Source organism: Cyclopterus lumpus, chromosome 15 (genome assembly GCF_009769545.1).
Source record: "Cyclopterus lumpus isolate fCycLum1 chromosome 15, fCycLum1.pri, whole genome shotgun sequence".
Taxonomy (NCBI): Eukaryota; Metazoa; Chordata; class Actinopteri; order Perciformes; family Cyclopteridae; genus Cyclopterus; species Cyclopterus lumpus.
In genome coordinates, this window is record NC_046980.1 from 19302119 (window position 1) to 19317767 (window position 15649).

The 15649-nt window shown below is 44.2% G+C and overlaps 1 protein-coding gene across 3 annotated transcripts in view; it reads left to right on the forward strand.

Annotated features, from left to right (window-relative positions):
• Positions 1 to 15649, forward strand: part of LOC117744146 (adhesion G protein-coupled receptor A3) — a 149244-nt gene that overhangs the window by 23571 nt on the left and 110024 nt on the right. The window contains exons 1-5 of one of the 3 annotated variants that reach the window (XM_034552274.1): positions 4492 to 4529; positions 6104 to 6207; positions 6542 to 6613; positions 6756 to 6827; positions 7151 to 7314. In XM_034552274.1, coding sequence (XP_034408165.1) covers positions 6582 to 6613; positions 6756 to 6827; positions 7151 to 7314 — 268 coding nt within the window. In that variant the 5' untranslated portion in view covers positions 4492 to 4529; positions 6104 to 6207; positions 6542 to 6581. Of the gene's footprint in view, positions 1 to 4457; positions 4530 to 6103; positions 6208 to 6393; positions 6463 to 6541; positions 6614 to 6755; positions 6828 to 7150; positions 7315 to 15649 lie in introns of those variants that run through there. The other 2 variants (XM_034552273.1, XM_034552275.1) reach the window with 2 other exon arrangements.

Sequence of the window (15649 nt, forward strand, 5' to 3'; positions counted from 1 at the left end):
AAAGTGAATGCTCAACCAAAGGCACGTTAAATAGTTTTAAAAGTGTTGAGTAGGGTAAATATTTCATCCATTAGTGACAGCGTGAGGCCTCTGATGCGCTTCACTGCTGGGCTCCAATACAAATTTGTGTGCACTGGAAACAAATCGTACAATCTTTTAATACCGTTTGGAGTGCCAGACGCGTGGGGCTTACCGACAGTAAAATAATGCAGAAATTGATGCTGAATGGACTTCTAAATAGTTTTCCCCGATCATCGAAAACTCTTTGGCACTCGTTCTGTTGCGTTAGGTGGCACACACCCTGCCCGTCTGGAACACAATCATAATCCATAACACTTATTTGCAGATACTTGTTGGCTCAGGTCTGATGGCTATAAAAGCGTGTGTTCCCCGCAAGCGTGTGTTCCTCGTCGTTTTTTTTTTACCTCACACGAGAAGCCCTGTATTCAAATTGACCTTTGACTGAATATTATGAATAAAGCAACATTTGATAGCATTTAGAAGGGGATTTAGAAGTACATGAATACTCCCCAAAGAACTTGAATCCAAAGATTCAAAATTGCAATCTGAAATTACCAGTTTAAATGTCTTGTTTATCGGTTTTTTTTTTTTTCGGTAGATGGTTCTGGCCATTGGAGATCTTATGAAGGAGTCCCTGTTGATTATTTTGCGCACATTATTGAACATGGACGGAGCATTCCTTGATATTCGTATACCTTTGGCCCTTGAGAAGGCGGCCAGTCAATAAGGTGGAAAGTTCTGAACATTCAGAAAGGGCAGAGATAAAAGGAGGTGCTGCAGGCGCAAAACGGACAACCTCCTGACCTTCACCCTCCACCCGCTCTTTTGTAGCATATTGTACACGATCACAGACAGCTTTGGAGGAGAGCGGAGATGAGAGGTGGCCTCCGGCCAAGCCGGCCGGAGCAGGAGGTCAGTCTTCTCAGGAAGGCAACGTCAGTGCCTGTACACCTTGCTGCCCTGCGAATGACCACAGGATGCAGATAGTCACATTAGCAATTATGATTGTGAAGAGTCAGCTAAAATAGAAAGCCGGTGTATCGAGGTGTCGAGGTAAAAACGAGTCAGATTACTGTAAGAAAAAGACTTGATAAATTAATACAGGTGTTATCAAATAAGCATTTACCACACGCTGTACATAAGAAGAGAAGTCACCGTGCGGCACCCATCGGTTTGTGGACTGCCAATTTGAAGCTTTGAATTTTGCCTTTTGGCCGTCGCCAACTTCTTTTTTGGCCGTCGCCATCTTGGACAACCAGAAGTGAGACGAGAGGGTGGAGAAAGAAATGGAGGACTTTATTTAGGCAACAAAAAATGTTACAATTAACTTTTTTTCCAAGTGAAAATACACTGTGAAAGGGTTAAAGTTCTAAGATGAAAACACAAGACTCCCAGAGTGGACAATACCGTGGTTGCGACCTATCAATCACAAAGTAGCCCCGCCCTAAAGAATACACTTGACTCGAAATGGGACCATAATATCATGCTGTATTGAAGAAGACTTGAAACTGGCAATTGAGACTCCTGTTTACAGTGTTTACCGAGTTAATAAATCTCTACAATCAGACTTCTTTTCGCAACCAGAGGAGGTGCCCCCTGATGGCCAGTAGAGGAAATGCAACATTAGGGCACTTCAGCACTGGCTTCACTTTTCAGAACCGGAGGTTGCTGCTGCCTGGCATTTTCACATAGTTCTTTGCAAGAAGAAGTCTGGCCACAACCCGGCTGGACAGCGGTCGGGGAGCCCTAATGGTGCGTACAAAGTGTGTTTTCACCATGGGTCGAACAATTTAGCACCAGATACAGATCATTAACCCCAGATGGGAGTCATTTTTCATGCTGCTAATAATGGCTTGTCTTCTGCATGTGCAACTAATGCTTTAAAACATTGACCAAATGAGCAACAGCTACCGTAGAACAAGAGTTGAGGCATTTCATGGAGAACATTCAGTACAGTAGTAGTCATGTAACATTATCAGGAAACACTCAAACAACTTTCATTGCTATGCAGATGATACTCAATTATATCTATCGAACAAACCAGAGGAGACCAACCAGCTCGCTAAAATTCAAGAATGTCTTAAAGACTTAAAAACATGGATGACCTGCAACTTCCTGATGTTAAACTCAGACAAAACTGACGTTATTTTACTCGGCCCTGAACATCTCAGAGATCAATTATCTGGTGATGTGGTTTCTCTAGATGGCATTGCCCTGTAACACCACTGTAAAGAATCTCGGCGTTATCTTTGACCGGGACTTGTCCTTTAACTCCCACATTAAGCAAATCTCAAGGACTGCATTTTTTTCATCTATGTAACATTTCAAAAATCATGCACATCTTGTCTCAAAAAGATGCAGAAAAGCTGGTTTACGCGTTTGTTACTTCCAGACTAGATTACTGCAGCTCCTTATTATCATGCTGCTCTAATAAGTCTCTTAAGTCCCTCCAGTTAATCCAGAATGCTGCAGCTCGTGTACTCACAAAAACTAAGAAAAGAGATCACATTACTCCTGTATTAGCTGCTCTGCACTGGCTCCCTGTAAAATCAAGAATCACATTTAAAATTCTTCTCCTCACCTACAAAGCCTTGATTGGTGATGCACCATCATATCTTAAGGAGATTGTAGTACCATATTGCCCCACTAGAGAACTGCGCTCACTAAATGCGGGGCTACTTGTGGTTCCTAGAGTCCTACAAAGTAGGATGGGAGCCAGAGCCTTCAGTTTCAAGCTCCTCTTTTATGGAACCAGCTTCCACTTTCAGTCTTGGAGACAGACACAGTCACCTCATTTAAGAATAGACTTAAGACTTTCCTGTTTGATAGTGCTTATAGTTAGGGCTGAATCAGGTTTGCCCTGGTCGAGCCCCTAGATATGCTGCTATAGGCTTATAGGCTGCTGGGGGATGTTTTAGGATACACTGAGCACCTATCTCCTCTTCTCTCTCTACTTATGGATGAATTGACATCACTCCATTGCACCTTACTAACTCTGCTTCCTCCCCGGAGTCTTTGTGACTTCACATCTCATAGGGTCCATTGGACCTGGCGGTGTCTGATGCCTGGTGAGCCGGCCTCCCGCGTTGGCCCTGCTGATGCGCCCCGCCCCCTCTCCTCTCTACCTCCTTCTGTTTCATGAATTGGAGTTCCATTCATACATTGTCATATTCATGTAATGTGTTTATGTAACTTTGTAATGCTGTTCATTCTGTACACGTGACATCTATTGCATCTGTCCATCCGGGGAGAGGGATCCTCCTCTGTTGCTCTCCTGAAGGTTTCTTCCCTTTTTTCCAAGTGAAAGGTTATTTTTGGGGAGTCTTTCCTGATCCGATGTGAGGTCCTGGGACAGGGACGTTGTATGTGTACAGATTGTAAAGCCCTCTGGGGCAAATTTGTAATTTGTGATATTGGGATATATAAAATAAACTGAATTGAAAATTGAATTGAATTGAATGTACTATCCATCTGAAGTACTGCATTGCTCCTTTACATCTTGTATTCTGTACTGGATGTCGTATGGTGAGCCCTTAAGCTTCGGCTTTGATGAGGTAGAAGGGAGCTTTTTGCTCCCAAACAGCCCCTTGTGTCAAATATAAAGAGTTTTAGCATTACTTTTATTTTCACTGCGGGACAATGGCTGTGTCTTTGATGGTCCTATTGGTATTGTTTTGTTCCTTCTGGCTGACCCTGGTCTAGACTGTGAGGCTGTTCATTTGAAGAAAAAAAAGAAAGAAAGAAGTTTTGGGAGTTGAGCTACATTTTGGGGGAGGGGGAAAGGGCACTACCCTTCTTCTCATTCACATCACACTGGACATACAGTACAAAGGAAACCAGGGACACAATTTCAGGAAGTTTGCTTTGGCCCATGGAGAAAACCATTTGAGATCCATTTTTAGTAGCGCCAGAAATTTTGGGGTGAGCGTTGGGGTCGAACAAAGGAGTGCCTGGTTGGAACCGCGACACGTGTATTTTTATTTGCCTGTTGGCTGGATGTGTTCTCTGGGTATTAAGCATGCAGTAAATGGTCCAGCTAACAAGTGCAAGTTAACTCACCAACGAACGTCCCCACTATTTCGCAATTAGAATGATATATAAACAAAATAATTCATTTACAATGGGAACATTTAAGATGTTAACTTAAGTTGTCACGTGAAATGATTTGGTCTACATGGGACATCCTTCCCTTTTGTCCCAACTAGCAAATCCTCATCCGGTGAACTACGCTCTACTGTGTGAACAACATAAACATCCTCGTCCCCATTTCAATTGATTGTGTTTCCTTTGAAGGTGCAGGTTTAGGCGGATGGCAAAACAAATGCTTGAGCGGCACATAGCGTCAGTGGACAGACAGACAGACACGTAGATACATTGTAATCACTGACTTAACTCGCGTCTCTGACTCTGTCTCTCTCTATCTCTCTCTCTTTCAGGGACCTGAGGAACAATTTGATAAGTACAGTGGAGCCCGGGGCCTTCCGTGGTCTGCTGGCTCTGAGGAGACTGTAAGTATGATGAAGCCCTCTAACAACCTTCTTCAGGGGACACGGGGTCCTCTGGTTTTTAGAGACAACTAGGAGTCAAGTCCAAAGTACAGAGGGAAGCGAGGACTGGAAGGTTTAAATTCAAGGCAAAAGTAATGAAACTTCTATGTCAGCCTTTTCCAAGGCCATGCTTAGTGAAGGCCCAATGGCCTTTCTTTTCTAGCAGCGCCTTCCTACATGTTGATAAAGACACATTCGCCAGCGAAAGCTTCCTAGAGGGGCCGCAGTCTGCAGCATTCTGTTTTTTTCGTCCTTAAGTCAGTCACTTTAACCTTTAACAAGAGTCCCCATTTTTGAGGATCCACAGGTCATGTGTACATGAATCAATAATGATGCCATATACCATATTAAACAGCAGAGTCTGGGCTACAAGACTAATTAATCCATTTGTACATGTCCAAACACACAACATAACAACCAAAGCCAAATCAAATATGAAGATTCATACGACCAAAAATGACCAAGAACGCCACGTTTGCAGCTCTTAACCCTGCTACCAGCATGCTACAAGCTAACGCCGAATGGAGCCGCAACCCTCACAACCTACAGATTCAGAAACGACCTTCCAATCTCTTCTCAGACAAAGCATCAGCAAAATATGCATCCAGCCAAACAATTCTTTCCAGCGACTGTACAGAAAAATTAATTACCGTATGATGGATATCGGTAGCTTTGTAAAGTCCAAATGCGCCATTTCACTTTCAAAATAAAGATCTAGCTTCCTGTCTAGCTCAGGGAATTGTCTCTTGCAATAGCGCAGACAGAGCAAACAAGTGTTTAGTTGTCAGGGGGAACCGGAGGGTTGGGCGCTATACTTTCAAAACAACGCAGAGCCGAGCTAGCAAGCTAATCTCCCAGTACGTTTTCTGCTGCCAGTTCAACTACAACAACTACAACCAGTCCCTTGGAAGTCTACCAACCACCATAAACTACTGATCTTAACACATCAGTGCACGGATATATTTTTTACTGATGAATGACATGGAGCTCAACCTTTTTCACAAATACATTTTATGCAAAATATGAGTCTAGGGAGGTGTAAAGAGCGTTTGTTTTAATAACGGTATACATTACTTTATTTAAAGATGTTGGATTATTTACACTAAATGATCATATGTGTATTATTAACATAATATCAATATAAACATTTGTATTCATCGTCAGAACCAGTACATCGCCATTATCATCATTGCCATTGTTAACTATAAACACATTTTGACTGTAATATTGCACAAAATGTGCCCAAAAAAGATTTGCTTAGGCGTAGAAAAAAAACGAGGTTTATTTTTTTTGTCGTTCTATTCAAGTCATTTTCCCATCCATTACTCTCATTCTGGCAATCTACATATAGCCTCCAGAGTGAGTGACATGATTGCAGCCTGATAGTTAGTGGGATCTGGCCTGGCAAGGATGCAGGCAGTGAGTTTGCCGCGCTGATTCGGGGCGCGTGTGCGCCAAGCTCGGGAGCAGCAGAGTGCTAATTTAAGTGCTCCCCAACTGGTGATTACTCAAGTGCTCTGCTTATTTTCCCACAGCTGCTCCAGCAAAGCAGCTCTTTAATTACGGAGGGCGAGGGCACGGAGCCACGGACGCAACAGCGCTCAGCCACTTCACTTACGGAAGCCTGCTGTATTTGCACGTGGGTGTGTGTATGTGGGTGTATGCGGGTGTGTGTGTGTGTATGTGTGTGTGTATGCGTGTATAGGTGCGTGACAGCGATGTTTATATGAGGAGTGAGGTGTAAGAAAGGTTACAAAAGGTCAGGATAGCTATTCCCGGAAGTTGAGCTGATGAATGGACATGGTTTTCTAACACCTTCCACAGCTGTTTAAGTCCTCTGCGTTTTGAAAAAGGCGAGCGTGCAAGAACACAGATGCTAACGCAGAAACATATTGTAAGTTGTATAATATCAGTACAAAGGATATTCAGAACTGAAATGTTCTTCTTTCTTCACTTTTTTTTTGTCCTCATAGGGACCTGTCCACCAACAGGATTGGCTGTCTGTCCCCTGAAATGTTTCTCGATCTGGGCAGCCTCTCAAAATTGTGAGTAATCCCTAGATTGAAAACACGCGTTGAATATGTCGTTTGATATGGATTTTAGTGATGTCTACAGTTGTATGGCTCCAATGCGGGTGCGGAGTGACATATTTCTAGATGAATGAATGAATGAATGTCTGCCTGACAGGAACCTGTCCGGGAACATCTTCTCCACTTTGACCGTGGGACTCTTTACACACCTCGTGGCTCTCAGAGTGCTGTAAGGCAACCCACCCATTCACACCATGTACATACTACATTCAGTTGTGGTTGGAAGTAACTCAATCCAATGTTGACTTATTGCAGCAGTAATAAAGGCACAGGTGTGACTAATGGCATTAACGCTGGCTCCGTTCCGTGTGAGTGAGTCAGCGCACACAATACTTGTGCCCTGGAGCTGGCGCACAATAATTAAATCAATTACACCTGTGTTTTTTCCTGTTCTGACATGTCAAAAAGCCTGCTGTCTGCCTCTTGTGTGGATGAAGGCGCTCAAATCCAGCGCAGATTGTAACCGTGTGCTGCTTCTCTCAACCCCTCCAGGCACTTCAGCACCCAGACGTTGTTCTGCGACTGCCAGCTGAAGTGGCTGCTCCTCTGGGCCCGAAGCAATTCGGTGAGGATTGGCAACGACACGGTGTGCGTGTTCCCCGCCCGCCTCCACGGGCTGGAGTTTTGCAACCTCCTCGAACAGCAGCTCATATGTGGTAAGGGCCTACAGTGTGGTCGGGGCCTCCAGTATGGTAAGGGCCTACAGTGTGGTAAGGGCTTACAGTGTTGTGGGGGCCTACAGTGCCACAATGGTCTGAGGTTTACGTGGAGTGGGTGCTCTAAAGATGAGTGAAAGGAAACATTAAAGGCTACCTTAAAAGTGTTAGGAAAGCCTAGCATTGACAATGTAGTATTAAAACGTGATATTTTTGGGTAAAGATAATAAGAAAATTATTATTCCACATTACTAATCGATATTCCTGCGGTCAATTGTCAATTGTTGCGAGCTTCACACCTCGCTAGCTAGCACTAGCTCGTCGCCAATAGATGTAGGATTAGCCTTTTTTAATGTCGCTAGCTTTACACCCAGCTAGCTTGCGCATTTATTGCATTTAGAAAAAAATGATACTAATGTTTGTAATAGCTAAAACACATGTCACTGATACTCACTTATAAGATTAAATTAAAAAATACATCTCCGGTGTTATTCCTATCATTCCTAAATACTTAAATTTGTAGATAAATACAGCGTATACATCAGTACACTTTGGGCATGTTCGTCATTCACAATAGAGGCTGCAGAGTTATCTTGATATTTGAAGATAAGCAAGCTGCAATTGTCAGGAAAAAAACCCAGCTGTAAGCAATTACAACTCCAACAAAGGAATTAAGCTCAGGAGAATTTAACATTACTTGTTTTATAAACAGTAACAGGGAGTGGATCATTGTATTTGAGAGAATTACGCCTGGGTTGTGTAATTCTCTTTGGTGTTTACTTACCTACTTAAAAGAAAAACATGAATGTTTCCATGCGATTCAAGGACAAAGATGGAGATACACGAAACGTGTCTGTTACAGGACCTCGGGTAGGCTGTAACACTCATTTTAAGCTCTGCAGTTAACAAAATATATAATTTCAGGGTTTCGGCTCTGTGAAATTCTGTTATAACAGCACTATACTTCAAGTAATTTGATCTTGCTGAGACTTTTGATCTATTTTAATACAGAGACAAATTTTAATTTGAAATAAAATAAAGCATATATCTTCAAATATTTTCCCTTAAATTTGACATTTTTTTATTGTGAAGAAGCAAATACTCTGTCCAGATCAAACTGTTTCTTAAACTGGAAGTTTTGCTGAGCCAAAAGCAACCGATAACAGAAGGGATATCTTGACACAATGTTTCCTCAGACTTCTCATTAGCATTTCACTAACATTGCTTTTTCAAGTGGTTCGCACACTAAGAACATGCTTAAGTAGATCTCTTCTGATAACAGGTCTCCCTCTTCGCTGTTATCTCTCCACTTGCTGTGAACTGTTTGACAAGCCTAATATAAGGCAATGATTTAGTGCAACATTTCGAGGGAGAAAGCCCCAGGCCGAAAAATAAAAAAAAGTCTCATGACACAGTTTCTGTGCAGTGCTCGCCCTATTATGTACTATGCACCACCCATGTTAGAAGCCAGAAGAAGGTAGCTCGCGCTTTCAGAAGCTGCTCGTTCCAAACGTTGGGAACAGCTGAAGAAATCTCTGCCGGGGGAAAATAAATGAGCGATGCTCTTTCCTGCCTCTCGAATTCCTGTCAAAGCGCACTCAGTAAAGCGTGTCACACTTGATTGGTAGCTGCTATTCTGAAGTTGGCTCAGTGGCAGAAGACGGTGGGCAGTTGTGGAATCGTCTGGATGCGCAGCAAGAGGTTGGTAGGCGAGATCCAGTATGCTCGGCAAAGTAGTTGTAGTTTAGGAAAATGGGTATTAAAACACATACTGTGCGGGGTTATTTCTATACGCCATGGTGTGTGTTCACCCTCACTTACAGCAGGTGAGAATGTTAGTGGAGTTGTGTGTGTTTTTTGTTTCAAGAGGCCTATATGCTTCTATATGCATAATTCTTTTCTCCCGGAGAATGAGAGGGTCGCCTCCCTGCGCCTACGGGGTGCGGGGAGTAAAGCTCTGACTGTTGTTTGTGCTAAAGCACCAGCCTTCTTGGAGTCGGTGGGAGGGGTCCTGGAAAGGGTGCCGCCTGCTGACTCCATCGTTCTTCTGGGAGACTTTAACGCTCACTTGGGCATTGACAGAGAAACCTGGTGGGGGGTGATTGGAAGGAACGGCTTGCCCGATGTGAACCCAAGCGTTTTTTCTTTGCTAGCCGGAGATCAATAATCGACTTTGTAATCGTATCATCTGATCTGCGGGTGAAGAGAGGAGCAGAGCTGTCAACTGATCACCACCTGGTGGTGAGTTGGATAACATGGCGGGGGAATCGGCCGGAAAGACCTGGCAAGCCCAAACGTGTATTGAGAACTGGGAATGTCTGGCGGAGTATCCTGTCCAGTAGGTCTTCAACTCCCACCTCCAGAAGATCTTCTCACTCAATCTCGAGGTAGGTTGGGGAAATAGAATCTGAGTGGACCATGTTCAAAGCCTCTATTGTGGATGTGGCCGCTAGGAGCTGTGGTCGGAAGGTCATCGGTGCCTGCCGTGGTGGCAACCAATGGTTGACACCGGGGGTGAGGGAAGCCGTCAAACTGAAGAAGGCCTTTTGGGCCTGGTTGACTTACCGGCAAGCCTGAAGAGCTGCAGCTGCAGTGGTCGTGGATGCCAAAACTCGGGCATGAGAGGAATTTGGGGAGGCCATGAAGAAGGACTTTCAGTTGGTCTCAAGGAGGTTCTGGCAAACCCAGCCAACTCCTAAACCCAGCCAACATGTCTTCCCTTTTTTCCCTGTGTAGGGCCCTGCTAATTTGGTAACGTGTGTTGTGGTCCTTCCTGTTATCAGTTATGTTATGTTCAGACTTTTGTGGGCTGGTTCAGGTGTTCAAAGGGTGGGGAGCCAATCAGGAGAAGGAGGGAGGCGAGTGAAGATAAAGGGAACCGTGGACTAGCTTGCAAGACTACTGTAGGGATCCTGGGAGTTAGAAAAGGCTTTCGACCGGGTCCCTCTGTTTTTTTTTGTGCTGCGGGAGTATGGGGTGCCGGACTAGTTGCAACGGGCTATCCAGTCTCTGTACACCTGCAGTAAGAGCTGTGTTCGCATTCTCTGCATAAAGTCAGATACGTTCCCAGTGGGTGTTGGTCTCCGCCAGGGCTGCCCTTTTTTACCGGTCCTGTTCGTGATTTTCACGGACAGGATATCTAGGTGCAGAAGGGGGGTAGATAACGACGGGTTCGGGGGTCTCGGGATCGCCTCTCTGCTGTTTGCAGAAGTTTATTTTGTATAGTCCAATATCACAAATTATAAATTTGCCTCAGAGGGCTTTACAATCTGTACACATACGACATCCCTGTCCCAGGACCTCACATCGAATCAGGAAAAACTCCCCAAAAATAACCTTTTACAGGGAAAAAAGGGAAGAAACCTTCTCTCTCCCCGGATGGACAGATGCAATAGATGTCATGTGTACAGAATGAACAGCATTACAAAGTTACATAAACACATTACATGAATATGACAATGTAAAAACGTACGTAGATGAAAAAAATGCAGTCCTTGAGATTTGCTTAACGTGGGAGTTAAAGGACAAGTCTCGGTCAAAGATAACGCCGAGATTCTTTACCGTGGTCTTGGATGCAAGGGCAATCCCACCTACAGAAACCACATCACCAGATAATTGATCTCTGAGGTGTTCAGGGCCCAGTAAAATAACTTCAGTTTTGTCTGAGTTTAACATCAGGAAGTTGCAGGTTATCCATGTTTTTATGTCTTTAAGACATTCTTGAATTTTAGCGAGCTGGTTGGTCTCGTCTGGTTTGAACGATAGATATAATTGAGTATCATCTGCATAGCAATGAAGGTTTATGGAGTGTTTCCTGATAATGTTGCCCAAAGGAAGCATATATAAGGTAAATAAAAGTGGTCCAAGCACAGAACCTTATGGAACTCCGTGATTAACGTTTGTGGTTATTGAGGCTTCATCGTTTACAAATACAAATTGAGATCGATCTGATAAATAGGATTTAAACCAACTTAGCGCGGTACCTGAAATGCCAATCGACTGATCCAGTCTCTGTAATACGATGTCATGATCAATGGTGTCGAACGCAGCACTAAGGTCTAACAAAACAAGTACAGAGATGAGTCCCCTATCTGATGCAATTAGGAGGTCATTTGTAATTTCCACCAGTGCTGTCTCTGTGCTGTGGTGTTTTCTAAATCCTGAATGAAACTCCTCAAATAAACTATTCTGATGTAGAAAGTCGCACAACTGATTTGCGACTACTTTCTCAAGGATCTTAGAGAGGAAGGGAAGGTTAGAGATCGGTCTGTAGTTAGCCAACACCTCTGGATTAAGAGTGGGCTTTTTCAGGAGAGGTTTAATTAAAGCTACTTTGAAGGAATGTGGTACATGGCCTGTTAGCAAAGACACATTAACAATATCCAACAGAGAGGTGCCAATTAAAGGCAACACGTCTTTAAGCAGCATCGTTGGGATGGGGTCTAAGAGACAGGTAGACGGTTTAGAAGTAGAAACCGTTAAAGACAATTGGTCTAGGTTAATGGGAGAAAAGCTATCCAAATATATACCAGGGCATACGGCCGTTTCCAAGGCTACTCCTCTTGATGACAAATCAGCAGTGGTTGAGGGCAACAAATCATCAATCTTGCCTCTAATAGTTAATATCTTTTCATTGAAGAAGTTCATGAAGTTATTACTACTGAGGTCTATTGGAATACACGGCTCCACAGAGCTGTGACTCTCTGTCAGCCTGGCTACAGTGCTAAAGAGAAACCTAGGGTTTTTCTTATTTTTTCTCTATTACTGATGAGTAATAGGCTGCTCTGGCATTACGGAGAGCCTTTTTTTTTTTTTTAAGGCTATCTCGCCAAACTAAGCGTGATTCTTCCAGATTGGTGGAATGCCATATGCTTTCGTGAAGTTTGCTTTAGTTAGCGGGTCTGAGGGTTATACCAGGGAGCAAACCTCCTTTGCCTCACTGTGTTTTTCTTCAGTGGGGCTATCGAGTCTAGTGTCATTCTCAGTGAGCCTGTAGCACTATCGACAATATGATCAATCTGGGATGGACTAAAGTTAGCACAGGAGTCCTCTGTCACATTGAGACGTGGTATTGAATCAAATGCAGAAGGAATCGCTTCTTTAAATTTAGCTACAGCACTGTCAGTTAGACATCTGGTGTAGAAACTTTTGACTAACGGTGTATACTCCGGGAGTATAAACTCAAAAGTTATGAGGTAATGGTCTGACAGAAGAGGGTTCTGTGGGAAGACCTCCAAATGCTCTATGTCAATGCCATATGCAAGAACAAGGTTGAGGGTGTGGCCAAAGCAGTGAGTGGGTTTCTGTACTCTCTGACAGAAGCCAATCGAGTCCAACAATGAGATAAATGCAGTACTAATGAAATTATTATCAACATCCACATGAATATTAAAATCTCCTACAATAATAACCTTATCAGTTTTAAGGACTAAACTTGATAAAAACTCTGAAAATTCAGATATAAATTCTGAATATGGACCTGGTGGCCGGTACAGTATAACAAATAGAATTGGCTATAATGTTTTCCAGTTTGGATGTGAAAGACTAAGAACAAGACTTTCAAATGAGTTGCAGTTTAATTTAGGTTTAGGATTCATTAATAGGCTTGAATCAAAGATGGCTGCTACTCCACCTCCTCGGCCGGTGCCTCGAGGAATGTGAGTATTAATATGACTTGGAGGAGTTGATTTATTTAGCCTGACATATTCTTCATGGCTCAGCCAGGTTTCAGTAGGACACAATAAATCAATGTGATTGTCTGATATTAAATTATTTACTAATACAGCTTTAGGTGACAGAGATCTAATATTTAGGAGTCCACGTTTAATTCTCCTGTTTTGTTGCACTGTTGCAGTAGTGATGTTAACCTGTATGAGGTTATTTTGTATGACTCCTCTTCTGGTTACCTTTGATTTAATTCATTTAAGTGGCCGTGGGACAGACACAGTCTTTATAGAGTTACGGTAAAGGGTGGGTAACTGCTTGGATGTGCAGAGAAGGGTGGAAGACTATAACTCTGCTTCTGCTTCCTGATCTGAACTCTGGGTCATGGATTAAGTCCGTTAATCAACTTGGCCATGTTTGCAGAAATGAGACGCGTTCCATCCCAAGTGGGATGAATGCCGTCTCGACTCATCAGATCAGGCTTTCCCCAGAAAGTCTGCCAGTTATCTATGTAGCCCACATTGTTTGCTGGGCACCACCTCGACAACTAGCGGTTGAATGATGGCTATACATGTCATCATTGATCAGATTGAGGAGAGGGCCAGAGAACTCTGGGTTGTGACCAAAAGAACAAGGTTGCGGATACAAGAGGCCGAAATTAGTTTCTTCCGTAGGGTGGCCGGGCTCTGCCTTTTAGAGATAGGGTAAGGAGCTCGGACATCAGGAGGGAACTTTGAGTTGTGCCGCTACTCCTTTGTGTCGAAAAGAGTCAGCTGGGGTAGTTCGGGCATCTAATTCGGATGCCTCCTGGACTTCTCCCATTAGAGGTTTTCCAGGCACTTCTAACTGGGAAGAGACCCTGGGGAATACCCAGGACACGCTGGAGGAATTATATCTGGCCAGCTGGCATGGGAACGCCTCGGGATCCCCCAGAATGAGCTAGAAAGGGTTGCGGGTGAGAGGGAAGCCTGGGTCAGCCTACTGGGTCTGTTGCCACTGCGACCCCACCCCGGATTAATGGATGGATGGATGGATGGTGTCTAAAGACTAAATAGTGTCTATCAGCATAGGGTGCATGTGTGTTTTAAGTAAAACAGTGGCCTCAGTGAAGAAGAATCCAAGAGTCTCTCTCTCGCTCTCTGACGGACCGGTTACAGACAGGCAATCTCCCCGTTGCCTCCCTCCCCCGTCTCCCCTCCGTTGCTCTATCTCCCAGCTCCGCGTGGCAGCACGCGGGGGAATTGTATCTCATATGTGATAGAATCATCCCCTTCTTCTCCTTACATCTGGTTCACGCTGGCGATATCGCGCCGCAATGAGAAAATAATCAGGGTGTGTTTGTGCGTGAATGTGTGAATTGAAGGAGCTGGAAAGGGAGGTATGTGGGGGTGGTGGGGCTGGGGGGAAGACAACATCATATGAAGATGTGACACAGTGTGCAGAGTGTAATGAAACCCTGTGCATGCTCTCTCAACCCAGCAGTTTGCGCGTAGTCCTGACGCTTGCGCACGCCACACACATTCCAGAGTCATTCTATGTAATCCTAATTATGTATGTTATTATTTAATTTACACAGAACAATCCGGAGCAATTATGGGCTAATTCTGAGCCAAGGGGAAATCCAGTGGCGGGACGGGGAGCGTCTCTTTTCAGACCCTAAAGCAACCGTTATTGCATGCGGCATGGCGCTCCAACAGACATATTTTCACTTTGTAAAGGGAATGTTGTACAATGGCGCACGCAGGCCAGGACCTTGTTAAGGCTGCGTGGATGGAATATTGCTCAGCACCTGATGCCAGGTTCTCGTAATCGAGAAAAATGACAGGATGAAAATATCCCTCTTCCACACTCGCATGCCATCGGAAATATTAATATTTCTCCGCTGAGATAACCCGCCCGCCACCCATAGATTTTTTTTATGAAGACGTGTCATAGAAGATGCATCTGTTTCTCCCTCCAGCGGCTGCAGCTTGATGGGGAGCAGATGCCTGCACCGTGCATTCCAGCAGGGAGCCCTTGTCCCTACGCTGATACGGGTCGGGTACCGCCTGCAAATGAGGGGTAACTGAGGAGCGCGTGCGGCTTCCTGTCGGGATCAGGTGCTTCCTGCGTCGAGGTCAGGGCAGGCGTCTGTTCGGCCCATCTCGCCACGGCCCTCTCGTTCTTTAGCAATGCTGGGTCGGGAGCCACGGTGCGGACATAAAGCGTGGGGCTGTTCACTGTGGCATGAGCCCCCTGCTTTCTATAGTGGAGAATTTACTGCATGATGACACAGCAGTGCAATTGCCCATTATGGGCATCTTGTCATTAAAACTGATTTCACATGCAGGCCCATGTCTTTAAGCCCGTGATGTGCCCCCAATGATTTAATGATATAAAAACATCATGAAATATTACTTACGTTACTCTGTCATATGGGTCTTTGAAGTTCAGTCACACACCTTTTTATTTTTTTTTAACCAGTTGCTTTGAGAAAGGGATAATGAAGTCTATGAAGACTATACAAGCAGACAGAGTAGTCCGTCAGAGAATGAGCTGCTTTAGTTTCAAAACCGTTTCTATGTGCATCAAAATCAAACATGTTGTGTAAATAAACAGGGAAACTCTCTACCCATACATCTTTTTCTTTATTGTTAGAGGACTTCAAAACAGCGACGGTTACCCTATTACT